This window comes from Camelus ferus, chromosome 21 (assembly GCF_009834535.1).
Source record: "Camelus ferus isolate YT-003-E chromosome 21, BCGSAC_Cfer_1.0, whole genome shotgun sequence".
Classification (NCBI taxonomy): domain Eukaryota; kingdom Metazoa; phylum Chordata; class Mammalia; order Artiodactyla; family Camelidae; genus Camelus; species Camelus ferus.
This window is the reverse complement of record NC_045716.1, coordinates 19696735-19713669: the sequence shown is the minus strand read 5'-3', so window position 1 is coordinate 19713669 and position 16935 is coordinate 19696735. Positions and strand designations below refer to the sequence as shown.

Sequence of the window (16935 nt, the reverse complement as noted above, 5' to 3'; positions counted from 1 at the left end):
CAGTGTTTATAAAAAGTGAATTTACACTGTAGTGTGCTGAGGACCCAAACATTGAACAGGCAAGATAGAGGAACTGGACCAGGGAGGTCAGAGAAGTTTCCATGGAAGAGAGGTGTCCAACCATCTAAGTGGACGTGTTGTGGTATCTAACTGGGGTTTTAATGCTCAGTATCCTGCTTACTAATGAAACTAAGCACCTTTTCACATATTTATTGGATTTTTGGATATTTTCTTTTGTGAAGGATCTGTTCGTATCTCCTGAACATTTTTACTATTGGTTAGATTATCTATCTTTTTATTTGTATGTTTGGAAGAGATTTTATTTGTACTATGGAAGAGCTTTTTGCCAATGACAGATATGGCATATATCTTCTTCCACTCTGTGGATTTCCTTGTTTAATCTTTATGTTATAGAATAAAATACAGATAGAGAAAATCAGCCAAACAAATGCATAGCTTAGTGAATACTTTTGTGAGGCAAACACCTCCATAATTACTACTCAAAATTAAAAAAAAAAAAAGAAAGAAAAGAGCTTTCCCAGCCAGGTATCCCTTCACATATCAGTGTGTATCAGCTCCCAGCCTCCAAAAGTGATCACCAGCCTAGACTTTAAATTAATCGGTTTCTTTTATTTCTTTGTTCAAAGCAAGTGCCCATGTGTGCATGGGAACTTGGGGCTCTCTCTTCTACTCTCCTGCTGTGTTTGTCACCTCGGCCAATACTGTCCTGCAGTTGCCATTATGAGTCTTGATATTTGGTAAAACAAATCATGTTAAGTTGTTCTTCAGGAATGTCTTGGCAATTGTAAAACCATATAAATTTTATATTACTTCATAATTTTCACATACGAAAAAGAAAATACTGGAATTTCCATTGAGATTTCTTTGAAATACGTATTTGTATGGGAAGAATGGACGTCTGTACAACAGAGTCTTCTAACCCTGAAATTACATATCTCATCATTTACATAGTTCTTTAAAATATAGTTTAGTGCTGCTTTAGAGTTTTTCACTGTAGAGGCTTTGCATGTCTTTTACTAATTTTATTCCTAGGTTCTGATATTTTTGAAACTTCTCTCTATATACATATTTTTAATTGTATTCATTTTTGCTAATTTAATGTCCTGCATTTGTTTATGTTCATGTATCCAGCAATATATTGATTATTAAATCTAATAATTTATATGAATTTTATATTTTGTAACCCACTATATTATATAACTGATGAAAAATGCCATTTGTCTTTCTTTATAATCTCTATGTCTTTTTCTTTTTTTCTCTTCTTACTATACTGCCTAGAAGAATATGGAATAGAATTGATGACAGAAGGTTTTCTTGTCTTGTTCCTGATTCAACCTGGGAAGATTTAAATGTTTCACCATAAAGAAGTTTGATAACCTTCATTAGTTTAAGAAACTTCTTTTTCATTCCTGTTATACTGTAAATGCTTTATTTATTATTTAAATGGCTGCTAAATTTTATCAAAATATTTTTCTTCGTTGATTAATAAATCACATCATTAATATTTCCTCTTCTGTTAATGACGTAAATTACACTGAATGATTTCAAATGTGTCAATGTGAGTTTATGAACTAAATCAAACCTTAGTATATATATTTGGCTTGGTAATATGTTACTTGAGAGTTTTACCTTTATGTTCCTGAGAGAGATTTCAAGATTTAGTTTATTCCAACTGAAAAAAAAATGAGTTGGGGAATGTTTACTTTTTTCTATTCCCTGGAATATTTTGTGCAGCTTTGAAATAATTCCCACTTTAAAAGTTTGGCAGAATCTAAATGTGAAGCTAAAGGATCCAGATGTTTTTTAATGTGAAGTATATTAATTTAAATTAAATTTCTTGAGAATTAAATAACTGTTTCTCCTTTATGTCAGTTTTGGTATATGTTTTATAGGAATTTTCCCACTTTGTTTAAATTCTCAAATTTATGTTCATGAAGTCATTTACAGGATTCTCTCGTCTTTAATGTCTGAATGGCCTCAGAAACTTTCAGATTTCCATTCCCAAGATGTTTGTGTTTTGGGTCTTTATTTCTTCATCAATCTTATCAAAGAATAACATTATTTATTAATATTTTCAATATTCCAGCCTTTGACTTTTTTGAATTACTCTATTGCACACTATTATTTAATTTCTGCTCGTATCTTTTTTATTTTTTTCACAATCTTTTTGTGTTTAGTTATTCCTTTACTAAATTCTTGTGAATGAATGATTATTTTATAAATTTGTAACTGACGTAACTTCTCAAATATGTTTTCAAAGCTATATACTTCCATCCAAACACTGAAAAGCTGTATCCACAAGCTTTGACCTATAGTGTTTTCATTTCCTCCAGTTCAAATGATTGTCTTTTAAATCCACGAGGTATCTTATTGACGCATTGTTTATTTAGAAGCATGTTTCTTGACTTCTGAACACTTGGATATTTCCAGCTTTCATTTACTCCCAGTACTTATTTCTAGTTTAACGGTGGACATTAAGTAGGCAACAAGCAGTCCTTGCCTCAACCATCCTATCAGATATATGCAAGTTTATTTGTCCAAATTCAAGTTGAGGAACTTGAGTCTAGAATTCACATCTTCTACCCTCACAAGAGTGAGTAAATTGTTAATATTTATGTCCAGGATCTTATGGCTTCCCTGGATTGAATGGCCAGTTCTCAGGGTGGAACAAAAGTGGAAGAAACACGCTTGTCACTAAGGCAGTGACCACAGATGTGGTGGGTAAAGATTTTGCCTGTACATGTGCCACCAAAATGGTCCCAGAGAAGAAAATAGAGTCATGGTCAGAGGTAACTTTAATCAGGGTAAGTACATATTAATTTTCAACCATTAACTTACTCATTTTATAACATCCCCATAAATTATGGAGTTCAGAAATTATTCCAACCCTCTTCATGTATTTTGTATATACCAACCCTCAGTACTGTAGTTGTGTCCTTCGTGGGAAAACATGTTGGCAGCAGAACTGAGAAAAGGATTCAGGAAAGTCCCTAGGCTTGTATGTGGGAATTTTCAGTAAGATGACTTGCGGTGTATCTGTGATATACAACCTCCACAGTATCTCTTATTTTCTTCTGAGTAACATAGAGATTTAATGCTATGCTTATCTGGTTTCCTTGATTGCATGTTGTATAACTGCCAAAATTATTCCAAAACAACTTTTATTTTCAAACCACTCCATCCTGGGGGACTTTTTAAAACTGTTTAGTGCCTTCATCTTAAAGAAAACAGAGGTTATATTCGGCCCTCATTCACAGATTTCCTCAAGTCATGGAACATGTAAGCTCTACTGGCCTCTTTCCTTATTTGAATCAATTTTCTAAAATATCCTATATATTCAGAAACTAGCATCTGACTGTCATTGAAGAACACCATCATGAGTAGTGTTATTAAAAAATTTTTAAATCACTATTTCATGAGACTTAACAAATACAGATATCAGTTCAAATATGCACAAATAAACAGTTGTGTGTATCATTACTACATAGTGAACCTCCTATTGAAATGTCTTATCTCCTGGGAGGCACAACCCAGTGCCTCACAACGTTTTCCAGTAAATTTTTCAACCTTCACCTCTCTAGATGTTTTACAACATTTCATGGTATAGTGGTCACAGGTGGTTTTGCTTCCACAATCTTTCTTATCCTACTTAATCAAAGGTGCAGGAAACCCAGAGATTTATTGCTAGAAGCCTAATATCTGCAGGGGCTGATACAGAAGCAGATGTAGTTTTAAAACTGACAGTACTAGTAAGAGTAGATAGAGTTGGACAGTAGTGGAAGCAGAAGAAGTAGAATTAGAAGAGATGGACAGCATGTTTAACATGCTTACTTACTTACTTTTAACCTTACTTACTAATACCTTACGTAGGTCAAAGACTCAGTCACTTGATCCCCATATGCCAATCGCTGGGAAAAGACAAACGGTGCAGGATTCTCCAGATACCACAGGGTAAATTCCTCTCTGATTTTCGGAGATGTTCAATCATGCAGCAATAATCCAAGATTATTTATTCAACAAAATTGTCTTTCCAAGTACCTTTCTAAAAGCACCCTTCATGTCCTTATTCCTGAGGCTGAATATGAGAGGGCTGAGGAAAGGAGTAATGACAGTGTAAGGGACTGCTATGAGTGTGTCATCTCCCCCCGATGCTTCTGGCTTCAGATAAACAATAGATGCAAAGCCAAAGTGGACGATGACCACCGTGAGGTGGGAGGCACAGGTAGAAAATGCCTTCTGCTTGCCCTCAGCTGAAGGGATCCTCAAGACAGTGGAAAGAATGAAGACGTAAGTGAGGACGATGAGCAGGAAGGTGCCCATCAGGCCTGACACTGAGATCAGTGTAACAGTGAATTCTGTGAGGTCACTGTGTAGACAGGACAGCCTCACAACTGCCCGCATATGACAGAAGAAGTGTTTGACCAGGTTGGGGCTGCAGAAAGAGCCCCTGAATATCAGTGCGGTCTCTATTACAGATATGAAAAATCCTACAGCCCAAGCAGAGGCCACCAGTTGTCCACATACCATGCTGGTCATAAGCAATGGATACCTGAGGGGGTTGCAGATGGCCAGGAAGCGGTCATATCCCATCACAGTGAGTATGACACAATTAGTGCCACCAAGTGCCAAGAAGAAACACATCTGCAAGCTACATCCTATGACTGAAATGCTTCTGTTCTTGGCCAGGAGATCTGTCAGCATCCTGGGGATAATGGTGAGTGTGTAGCAGGTCTCAGAGAAAGAGAGTGCACTAAGGAAGAGGTACATGGGGGTGTGGAGGGATCTGTCTACCCAAGTTAGACCCATGATGGCTAGGTTACCTGTGAGGGTGAGAAGGTAGAGGCCAAAGAAAACCACAAAGAGGAATGTCTGTACCTGTGGGTAAACAGAAAAGCCAACAAGAGTGAATTCCTTCAGGATTGTCTGGTTGATCTTCATTGTTTGAACATCTAAAATCCAAAAGAAACAACAAATAAATAGTAAATTCTCCATTTTTCTCTGTGATTTAGGTGTAAATAATACAAATGATCAAAGTTACAATCACCAATGAATTATTTATTTAGCTTGGCAAAACACCATGTGTATGTTGGTTATGTGTCCCCGAATTTTTCATTTATGTCTTGTTTATTGAACAACCAGTTACTGGTTACTTATTATAGCTTTTTTCTGTCCTATTATTTAAAGGAATTTATGGGCTGGTAATACAGAGAGAACAGAAAATACTTTAATTCATGTCCAGATGAAGAAATTCAAGTATAGAAGATGATTTAGATTTGAATCTGATTCTGCACCCTGAAAAAAAAAAAACTACCAGGTAGTTAGTTAATAGACAGAATCATGGCCTGACATAGTAACTTCCACTTATAATATTATCTGTAAATATCTAATGAGTAGAGCTCAATAGGTGACTGACTCCATAGGAATTGGGGACCATATTTGAACAATGGCTTACAAGTATAAAGGAAGCTCAAAGTCATTGTCTCTTCTTGGAGAAGACAATCAGGTCTTGAAATATTAAAGGAAAGTAGAGAACATGCTCCCTTCCATCAACTCTGAAGAGAGGGAGGGAAGTTAGGACCCTTAGGAGAAATCGTGATTAATTAGCATTTGTGGATAGTGTTAAAAAGCAGACGTTGTATGCAAGTACACGAGGTGACATCTGAAATTTTGCCCGTTTCTTCAGTGCCACGCTCAGCACATATAAAAGATAAATGCTTGTGACTGTATGTATTCTTTGATAATTCTACATATGATTTAATCTCATCCTCCTCTGACTTCCACAATATGTTGATTTTCCTTATATTTAAAACTTTCCCTCATTGTGTATTTCACTGAGCTAAGACTTACCTAAAATCTAAGTCTTAGCCACATATCAATATATTTAATAATTCATTTATAGAGCCTACATTTTGCCAAATTCTTTCAAATGTTTATTCACAGCGTAAAAGTGAAGTCCACAGGACAACAATGAAAAGTGTAGGACAGTAGTGACTATTTTACTTATTTTAGAAATAAGATAATTATATCTTTGAGTGTCATATTTGAAACTCGAATCAAACTGTCTTGACTTTAATCTTACATTCTTTTCATTTATCAATGTTTTTCCCTTGATGAACGAGACTATGAGTCATATATGTCTATAGTCCTCAGGGTGATAATATGGAGCATTTTAAGAAATTATAAAACCTGACTATACTTCAATAAAAAAAAAGAAGAAATGATGAATAGTAATTGTTGGATGGATAGGTTAATTATCAAAAAAGTGCTAAATCTATAAGCGATTTTTGTTTTACTTTATTATTCAGCAGTGTACAGCATGTGATCTGGGGCAGACGGATGAACAGACTTTTTACTATTCCTTAGATTTAATTCAGGCTAAGATTAAGCATTCTTGGGGCAGATTCTTGCTGGTCACAGACTATCAGAAAAAGTAGTAGGTAAAAGGTCTAAATTATAAATGGTTCCAGAAATAATTCACAGCCCTATTGACTCCAGCTTTAAGGTCCTTTTCATCCTTTTGTCTTCTTAGACCTAACAAGACCTTTAGTCTTTCTTAGAATCGAACACAAATCTTATGACCTAATTTTTTCTATGAACCCTTTCTCATTCCTGTTTCCTTCTCTCACTGTATCCATACCTTCTTATCTGTGAGTAACTATCTCCAAAAGAAGACTAGAATATTCTTCTGTCTCCTTGCTTAAGGATATGCTACAAGGGACAGTGTCTAAATGACCACTGGTATTCCTCATGAGGCCTTTCGGTAAGCCTCCTAGTATCCAAACTCAGTGTGAATCTCCTGGGTGTCCAGTTTCACACTTGCAGATTTTTTTTTTTTCTTTTCCCTCTATATAGAGCTTTCTGAAGTTTTCTGGACTGTTTCAAAGACTTTCTCTCCCTGTAAGAGAATGCTAGGTTCCAATATGCCCCTCTGTTTATCCCTAAGCCAATTTGAAAAATTCCTTCCATCAGAAGAGCTATTTACACACTAGGGTTCTTAAATTTCCATTATCTACAGTAACTCTATGGGAAAGGCAATTATATGGATTGTGGAACTAAAAGATTAAGTTCCCCAAAGAGAAAAAAAGAATATATTAGCAAAATAAGAAGTTGTTTTAGTAGCTGGTCTGCTTGGTGCAAAACCCAAGCTCATTCCAGGACACTATCTGCAGAATAGCCTGATTTCACTCAACAGGCCATGTTCCGTCAAAGACAGCCCAGAAAGATTGTTTTCAAAGCCTTAGTTAAATTTTCTGATCTCAGAAGCTAAGCAGGGTCGGGCCTGGTTAGTACTTGGATGGGAGAAGCATTTTTAAAATGCAAAGAATCAGTAATACAAATCCCACGGCAGGTCCTTCCTTATCTAGTTCTCACCTCGTTGTGTGCTAAATACCTACTTGGTGAATTGTCAGCAGTAGAATATGAACGTCAGAATCTCCTTCTATTTTCTGTATGTTCTGAATGTGTATGTGTGTGGAAGGACTGAAGGTACCTCACCCTACCCTCAGTTCTCTCTAAAGTTGTTGCTAAATCAACTTGTATCAAATTTAATTTGAGATGTAGATCCACTGAGAGAAGAAATACACACCATTTCCATAGTCAAAGAGCAACGGTAGATTGGAGAAAATGGAGTGGTCATTAATCACAAAGAAAAGAGAGTCAAGCCGTCAAGAATAATCTCCTACCTTGTGTGTCAGGGCTCCACGGCCAATTCAGTGCTACAGGTATATTCTTCCAAGATAGTCTTCACATCGTTGGCAGTTTGCTTTGCTCTTCACTCAAAAAAGACAAAGATCAGCTTAGTATGAAAATCACTGGCCAAAGAGACTGGATTAACTTTATCACTGCTAGTTCAGTGACCTTGGGAAACTCCCTGTACTTTCTGGGTCTAAATTTCCTCAGGTGGAAAGTGAGGTTAAAAGGTTCTGATTTAGTGCACTTCAGCTTTCTATGGCTCTAGAGTTTTTGACATGAGATGCGAGGCCAGGCCATAGGTGCTATGATCAGTCTTTAACACTCAATAATTGTAGTGGTTTAGAGTCTTTCCTTCTACCCCTTTAGAGATGCTGTCTGATAACCGTCAGAGTTCAAAGTTCCTCAGCTCTAGAGGTTTCCTTCTAGTTAGGAGACCCTCAGGGATTTCTCTGTTCTTTCATCAGAGGGAGCGAGAGAACTTTCTCATTCAACCTTGGAATTTGCTCTCATTAGTAACAGGGCTTTGTGTAACCTGTGACTTGTAAAACTCTTCTGGGGATCTCTGGGGATATAAAACTTGTATAGTTCACATTCTGCCAGACAAGCCTTCCTGCTACTTCATAAATTTTGTTTTTGCGGAGAGGGGAGTGACTTGCATTCCTAATGCTCATTCGGTTTACTTTCCCTCACACCATAATAAACAGGCTCTTCCCCTCTAGTAACCGAGTTCCTTCCTGGTGTGGACAAAAACTGTTGCCTGCCATTTCAGTAGACAAAGAATGTTGCTTTCCATTCCAATAAACAAGGAATGTTGCCCACCTTCAAACCATCAAGGCATCAGCCACTGAACCCCCCTTCCCCAATGGTGCTCGCTGACAGAGAATTCAAAAAGTAGAAAAACAGGATACTGGCCCTAGATAGTTAAGAAGAATACGAAAGGAATAATTTCAATGATCCCAGACTCTTGCATCTTCCCACAGATAGAAAGGCACTAAAATCATTAACTTGAGATGTCTGGAATTTTTGTGATTGGCTGTAATCTTTTGATGTTTGACTATATGTTTTTTTTCTGTGGAAACTCCTATGTATCTTGGCTCCTCCCTGACCTCCTGGGAACATTTCCACAGAGCCGTCTGAGAAGCTGTACCCTGGGCTATCATTTTCAGAAAGGCCACTGAATTAAAAAATGAAAGTATTTAAATTAGACAGACTTTATTTCTCTCTCAGATAACAGTACTGTGATAAGTGATACAGGATTGGCAGGGCTGGAACGGTGGCTTAGCTTCATAAGGTTATATAAGCCACAAGTGGGTGAACTCATTCTGCCATGCTCAAGATAAAGCTTCCTTTGCTGTGTCCAAAATACCTGGTCTTGCATTCCCAACTGTCTGAAAATCAGAAAAGAGAGACGTTCTTAAAAGATGAACATAGAGGTTTCACCCATCATTTAAGCTTACATCTCATTGATAAGAACTTAGTTATTTTGCCAAACTTGGATGCAGAGGAAGCTAAAGAAATATAGTAACTACTGTAATTAGCCATCTGTATGCCCTGCTAAAATTCCAGAAGGTTCTGTTACTAAAAATATTCAGAGATAAGATACTCTCAGTCACTTGCTGTCCATATGACTGTTTTTGTGCCAGGACCATGATTACTGTGGCTCTGTAGTGTATTTGTTCACTTTTGATGAACAGCTGTCCTGAGAGGTGTGAGGTAACATCTCACTGTGGTTTTGATTTGTATTTCCCTGTTGATTAGTGATGCTGATCATCCTTTCATATTTGTTGGCCATTTGTGTCTTCTTTGGAAAAATGTCAAGTCTTTTTTGCCCATTTAAAAAATTGGATTCTTCTTTTTATTTTGTTTTGCTTTTGCTATAAGTCTATTATATATTTTGGATATTAATTCCTTATCAGATATAAGGTTTGCAAATATTTTCTTTTCATATACCTGTTCTCTTCTTTGGAAAAATGTCTATTCAGATTCCTTGGCCATCTTAATATCAGATTATTTGGTTATTTTTGCTGCTGAGTTCTGTAAGTTCCTTATATATTTTGGATATTAAGCCCTTAGCAAATGTATGATCTGCAAATATTATCTCCCAGTTTTTCAGTTGCCTTTTAATTATTTTGCTCTTTTATTTACTATGTAGAAGTTTTTAGTTTGATGTCATCACACTTGTTTGTTTTTCAATTTGTTGCTTGTTTTTTTGGTGTCATATCCAAAAAAATCATCGTCAGGCACATTGTGAAGGAACTTTTCCTCATGTTCTCTTCTAGAAGTTTTACGGTTTCAGTTCTTAAAGTTAAGTCTTTAATTCATTTAGAGTTCATTTTTGTGAGTGGTGGGGTTCCAGTCTATTTCTTTCTTTCCAATTCTTATACCTTTTATATCTTTTTCTTGCCTGATTGCTCTGGCTAGAACTCCTGTTCTGTGCTGAAAAGGAGTGATGAGAGTGGGCACCTTTGTTTTATTCCTAATCTTAGAGCAGAAGCTTTCAGTCTTTCATCATTGAGTATGATGTTAACTGTTGGCTTATCATATATGGCCTTCATTATGTTGAAGTACATATTTTCTAACCAAATTTATTGTTGAATTTTATCAAATAGTTTTCTGTATCTATTCAGATTATCATATTATTTTTATCTTTCATTTCATTAATATGATGTATCATATTTATTGATTTGCATATGTTAAGTTATTCTTACATCTCAGGAATAAACTCCACTTGATCATGGTATGTGATTCTTTGAAAAAAAATTTTTATAATACTTTATTGAGGATTTTTGCTTCCAAAATAATCAGGGATATTGGCCTGTGGTTTTCTTTCTTGTAGTGTCTTTATCTGACTTGGTATCAAGGTAATGCTGGTCTCATAAATGAGCTTGGGAGTGTTCCCTCCTTTTCAATGTTCCAGGAGACTTTGACAAGGATTGGCATCAATTCCTCTTTAAATTTTGGTAGAATTCACTTGTGAAACCATCTGGTCCTTGGTTTTTCTTTGTGGAGAGATTTTTGATTACTGATTAAGTCTCTACATGTTTGTCTATTCATATTTTTTTCATTTCTTATGATTCAGTATTGGTAGGTGTCAATGATCTTGAGATGAGTTAAGGCCTTGGGACCCAAGGCCATGATTACAGCATGTCTGTAGTATGCAGTAAATAATGATTGTACACACGTGTCAATTATATAAGATTTAGAACAAAGGAAATAGAAGTATGCATGCGCTAGAGATACTCTGTAAGCCTCGCGAACAAGAAATTCACTGTACTGGCAGAAACTAGATAAAAAGCAGGGCGCACGCCCCACCTTGTGGAAATAGAACAAAGTGCCGTAAACTCCATGTTCGCTCCGGGCGAAGTCTGTTTTGCGGCGTGGCAGCTCCTCGTGCATTTGTTCGGTTGGGCTGCTCACCTCCTAGAATCACACTTCAGCCTCCCTCAGCTGACAGTAGGTTGTGTATTTAACTCCAAGTGAACCCACAATTTGGATTTTGCAGTAGTATTTACATCCATTACTGTAAGTATATTCAAAAAATGAAAGAGAAGTATTGTATTAAATTGTGAATTGATGGAAAACATTAGTGGGAAAAGGGAAGTTATAAAAAGGAAATAACTGGAAATCTAAGATTTAAAGACATAACAGTTGCAATGAAAAATTCATGAAATAGGCTTAACAGTGTTTTGGGGTTTATATAATAAAGGATCATTGAATTCGAAAATAAATCAGTAGAAATTATTTGACCTGAAGAGGAAAAAATAAAGATGAAATGAACAAATTCTTTGAGATTTTTGAGACAGTATCACGTGGTCTAAGATATGTGCCATTGGAATGTCAGAAGGAAACAAAAAGATAAAGAGGAAGAATATATTTGAAAAAATGATAGTTAAAAACTTCCTGAATTTGATAGAAGACGATAACTTACAAACTAAAAATGTTCAACAAACCACAAGTAAGAAAGACACAAAAAGCACACAGAGGTACCTCATAATCACATTGCTGATAGCTGAAGGTAAAGAGCAAATATTGAAACAGCAAGAGAAATTCTGACACATTACTTAGTGCAAAATGATGAGGCAGCTAATTGTAACATTTTCATCAGAAATTAGGGGGGACAGATACATTAAATGGCATATGGAAACATCAAAAAAAAAAAGACCCTGTTGATCAAGAATTTTTTATAATCCAGCAAAACTACATTTCATGAATAAAGACAAAATGAAGACCTTTTCAGATGAGAATGTAAATAATTTGTTGCTAGCAAACACGCAGTATAAGAGTACTTCAGAATGAGGAAAAGTGAAACCCATGATACCTTAGTTACACAGAAAAGAAGGAAAAAACTGAAAGTGGAAAATGTACGGTTAAATATAAAGGATTATAAACAGAAGCATATGCCTATTTTAAAATTATAACAATGTGTTGGGATTTAAGTAAATGGAAGTATGCTATTGCAAATTTTCTATATTTTACTGGAGGTAATTCATTATTAAATTTACGTAGATTATGGTGAGTTAAAGATGCATGCTATAATCTTTAGACCAACAAATAAAATTTAGTGCAGTGGAAATTGCTATAAAGTCAGTAGTTTTATCCTAGTTTCCTCAACTTACTCCTCTTTTGGATCCTTCTAATCAATGAAGAGTACCAGGGATTATATGGTAGTTAAGAGAATGGTTTCTTGAGTCTACTTGCCACTGGGTTACCAAAAGGCAGACTTATATTCAGTAAATTATTTAATTTTTCCATGTCTCAGTTTTTTAATGTGAAAAAATGAGGGCATTAGTAATTAGTTAATTTAGTAATTAGTAATTAATTAAATTATTAATTTAAATACTGAGAGTGTTAAAGTCATATAATGAGGTTAGTAAAAAGCCTGGCATGGAATATATGTTAACGCTTATCATTATTGTTTCTGTTGAATCAGTGAATGGGTGACAATGTATATTGGAGGTGCCAATATTCACAGCATTAGCATACTAGAGAAAAATGCATGTTGAGAGTGAAAGGTTAGATAAAACGACTAATCTGGGTAGACTTTCTGGACATTTTCAGGTTTCAGAATGATCTGAGTGACAGATTGGAAATCTGGGTGCAGATGTTGCAGTGTTGTGGAAAGAAAGAAAAAGAAGATGCAAATAAGGTAAAGTTACCTTTAAAAATGTGTCTGAAGGAAGTGGGATAGACAGTTGAGGACACAAGAAGAAATAGAACTAGGGGAGTTTGGAGTATTCTCGGTACATGAGTGCGATTGTGTATATAACTTCAAAACTAGAAGAGCATCAGGAGTGATCATCTCAAGCTCTTGAGATGACAGTGAGAGAAGATTAATACCTGTTTTCTTTCTGCACCACTTACAGTAAATTTAAAAGTATGAACTTTAAGTTTTGTGATCTTGGACTGATCGCTTAAAGTCTGTCAGGTTCGTTTTCTTTTTCCATAAAATGCAACTATTAACACTTTCTTACTAAGTCCTTGTAAATTTTAAAATAGATTTAACATGTGAAAATGATACAAAATTTAGCACAAAATAGATATATAAATTATTGTTTGAGTCACATCCTAGCATCCCTTTCTTCACATTTCCTTGTCTGCTATTCCCAGAAGAGTATTTCTAGTTAATGACAAGCACAAGTAGATCGCTTCCTGAAACAGCGCCCACTGGGACTGGGGAACCTTCAGAGAGAGGAGCTGTTAGGGTGAAAACAGATATGATTCACCACCTGGGGACAGGGGTAGGGGTGTTTCCCTGATACCACTTGGAACGTCAGTCTTTGCTCAGAATAGGAGTTTCTGAGATGCATCTCAGGTCCTATCTCCTACAGGCAGGCCTGCTGTGGGTCAGTCTAGTACACAGCTGCTGAAAGGCAGGGCTTGCCCACTGTGAGCCTTTTCAGGTGAGTGGAGAATCCTCCCTTGGCTAACCTCCAAAAGACAGTGGAGCCTGACAGCTGATCTTTGGGCTGAGGGATATGCAACTTGCCCTGAGCCCTGATTCTTCCTTCAGTGTTCTGCATAGACTCACATGAAAAAGGGCCGTGGGAAGGATGTTACAGACACAAGGGATATTGTTGCGCAAACCATTTCTTATTCCTATTCATGTTAGTGAGTGTCCCACAATGTCTAAAAAGAGTCATCCTTGTTTGGGTAAAACGTTAGATTAGAACTCAAAGCACTTTTTCTCTTGCCTTGGCTTTTTGTGACTTCAAGAAAGTCACTTCACCCTCTTGGTTCTGTTGCTTGATCTATAAAATAATATCCATCAAGGCACCCAACGTCAAGTTTTGACAGGTACCGTGTATGTGTCCACATGTGTATTGTGCGGCAGTGTATGTATGATGTTGATATAAATATATGCGGTGTACATATCTACATATGTGTGTGCTATCTAAATATATATATGCATTTATAATGTACCTGCATGCCTGATATATTTGTGGATTTGGTTGTTAATGGGCATACTTTTGAACATGTAAAATGTGCATAATTATGAGTGAGTGCTTTGCATGTGGTGTGTATATACATCTGTGCCTGCATATGTATAGTAATGTATGTGTGTGCACATACGTGCATATTGTGTATCTTTGTATTTGTGAATGCACATAACGCATGTGAGAATGGATCCATACGTCTGTATGTCTAAGGTAGTAAGTATTTTTCTGAAGTTTGTTGCTTCCTAAATCAGAGCTTTCTTTTTGAGTTACAACAGGTACAAAGAAACAAGAACCCGCATCATCCTGCCTTCTAAAGAAGCTAGGCGTCCGCAGGCAAGGGAGAAGGAATCGAACCCATCAGGGGTACCACTCAGAATGGGGCAGACCAATGCAACCTCCTGGAGAGGCTTTGTCTTTACCGGCTTCTCTCGCTTTGGGGAATTGCAACTCATGCTCTTTGCATTGTTCCTCTCCCTGTACCTTGTCACCCTGACCAGCAATGTCTTCATTATTGTACTCATCAGGTTGGACAGCCATCTGCACACCCCCATGTACCTCTTCCTTTCTTTCTTATCTTTCTCTGAGACCTGCTATACCTTGGGCATCATCCCTAGGATGCTCTCCAGCCTGGTCAGAGGTGGGCAGGACATCTCCTTCATGGGCTGTGCTGTTCAAATGTTCTTCTCTGCTTCGTGGGCCTGTACCAACTGCTTCCTCCTGGCTGTCATGGGTTTTGACAGGTATGTGGCCATCTGCACCCCACTGCGCTATGCCAGCCGCATGGTTCCTACCCTCTGTGCCCAGCTGGTTGGCACCTCCTTTTTGAGTGGGTACCTCTTTGGGCTGGGAATGACCCTGGTCATTTTCCGCCTCCCATTCTGCAGCTCCCATGAGATCCAGCACTTTTTTTGTGACACGCCGCCAGTGCTGAGCCTGGCCTGTGGAGATATAGGCCTGAGTGAGCTGGGGGTCCTCATCCTCAGCCTGCTGGTCCTCGTGGTCTCCTTCTCCTTCATCATTGTCTCCTACACCTGCATCCTGGCAGCAATTCTGAGGATCCCCTCCACTGAGGGGCAGAAGAAGGCCTTCCCCACCTGCGCCTCACGCCTCGCGGCGGTCGTCGTTCACTATGGCTGTGCCTCTTCCATGAACTTGAGGCCCAAAGCCAGTTACTCTCTTGAGCGGGACCAGCTTATTGCTGTCACCTACACTGTGGTGACACCTCTCCTTAATCCCATCATTTATAGCCTAAGAAATCGGGCTGTGCAGACAGCCCTGAGAAAAGCTTTCCGAGGGCAACTGCTGGGTAAAGGGTGAAAACTGCCCTAATGGGACAGTCTCCTCTACATAGGCTAGACACAGCAGAAGCCAAGGTCAACCGGCCCGATCTTCAGGGTCTTAGGCCACAGCTGCCCCATCCCCTGTTCCCTGCGAGCGCCTCATCCTGTCTTTGCGTTCCTCCCAGGGCTGCTCTGGAGCGCGCAGGCAGAGCTTCCTGCTCTGTTCACTGTGCTGAACTCACACTGAGCTCAGAATCTGAATTTTCACCTTCAGCCTCACACAGGCCACACCCCTAGTGCCTGAAACTCAATTCATTAAGAATTTTCTAACTGAGCTGAAGAAGATGAGAGGAGCTTGGAGTGCCCAAGTTCAAAGCAGGGCTGGCTGGGGCCCTGCCAGGAATACTGTGGACATTTCTAAAATCATTAAATAATTAGGCTATCTCACCAAAAATGTTCTTCCAAGATCTGAAGCTCAGTGACTATCAGGTTGGCAAATCAGTTGGAGTGCTTTGCTAAATGGAAAGGTCAGTTGTTTTGTTCTTCCTCCCACTGAGTATCTTTCATCTTTTGATAATGTTGTCTTCTTTGTCTCTGGCTCATTTTCACTTCTCCCTCTTCTTTTTAATTGGCTCTCCCAGTTGGGTGGATTCTATCTCAGAAGAGATGTTTGTTTCCTATTTTCCTTGACAATTGGCATTGCTCTCCAACGGCCCCCTCATCTTGGGCGCCCAGGACCTCAGCACTTGGGTCACTCTCTAGCATGGACACCATTCTTCGGGTTCTGTGGTGGGGACACTCTATCCTGCCTATTTCACTTCCCACCTACAGTATGTCATGTGTGGTACCAGGAATTCTTAGGGATCCGTGAAGGTGGAATGTATTCTCACAGCCTTCAGGTAGGAGTTTGAATACACGTTTTTGCCACTTACAGTGTGACTCTGGGTAATTTATTTAACCTTTCTCAGCTTCAAAGTCCTCATCTGTGAAATGGTTGTAACTTCACAGTTTTGCACTGTTGACTAAACAGGGTCATGCATGTAAAGAATTTAGTGCAATACGTGGATCATAATGACCTTCCAATAAATGTCAGCTGCTACTATTGAGAATGTGTTATGCAAAGAGACCTTGGCTCTTGTTTAGGGAGATGTCATTCTCCATGGACATTCAGAGGAGGCTTCATGGCTAAGGTAGTACTTGAGCTTGTTCCTAAAGAATGGGTGAATTTTGAATGCAGTAAGCAGAAGGAAAGTAAGTATATTCTAAGAAGACAGAACAGAATAACTAAATTCTCAGTGGCAAGAGAACATAGGCCTATTACAGAGTTTGGTGAGTTGTCCAGAGGGACTGAAAATGTCTCACAGATGATGAGGGAAGTTAACTTGCATTAAGACTTCTTTGTGGACAGCATGGTGAATACCTTACTTCAGACTTGATGCTTTTGGCAGTGAAAGATAGGACACGGTAAACCTTTGAGCAGAGAGTGGAGTCAAATCCAGGAAGTG

General features: G+C 38.0%; 2 protein-coding genes across 2 annotated transcripts; one reads left to right on the top strand and one right to left on the bottom strand.

Moving 5' to 3' along the window:
• Positions 1 to 4026: 4026 nt before the first annotated feature.
• On the bottom strand, positions 4027 to 4986 carry LOC102505766 (olfactory receptor 10X1). The gene has a single exon (XM_006178291.2). The coding sequence runs from the start codon at positions 4957 to 4959 to the stop codon at positions 4027 to 4029; it is 933 nt and encodes a 310-aa protein (XP_006178353.3). The 5' UTR covers positions 4960 to 4986.
• A 9487-nt stretch (positions 4987 to 14473) lies between these two features.
• LOC102521868 (olfactory receptor 10Z1) lies at positions 14474 to 15467 on the top strand. The gene has a single exon (XM_006178277.2). It carries the CDS (start codon positions 14526 to 14528, stop codon positions 15465 to 15467), a length of 942 nt encoding a protein of 313 aa, XP_006178339.1. The 5' UTR covers positions 14474 to 14525.
• The last annotated feature ends 1468 nt before the right edge of the window (positions 15468 to 16935 follow it).

Coding starts and splice junctions, on each gene's coding strand:
- LOC102505766 (XM_006178291.2), bottom strand. CDS start 4,959: ATGAAGATCAACCAGACAATCCTGAAGGAATTCACTCTTGTTGGCTTT.
- LOC102521868 (XM_006178277.2), top strand. CDS start 14,526: ATGGGGCAGACCAATGCAACCTCCTGGAGAGGCTTTGTCTTTACCGGC.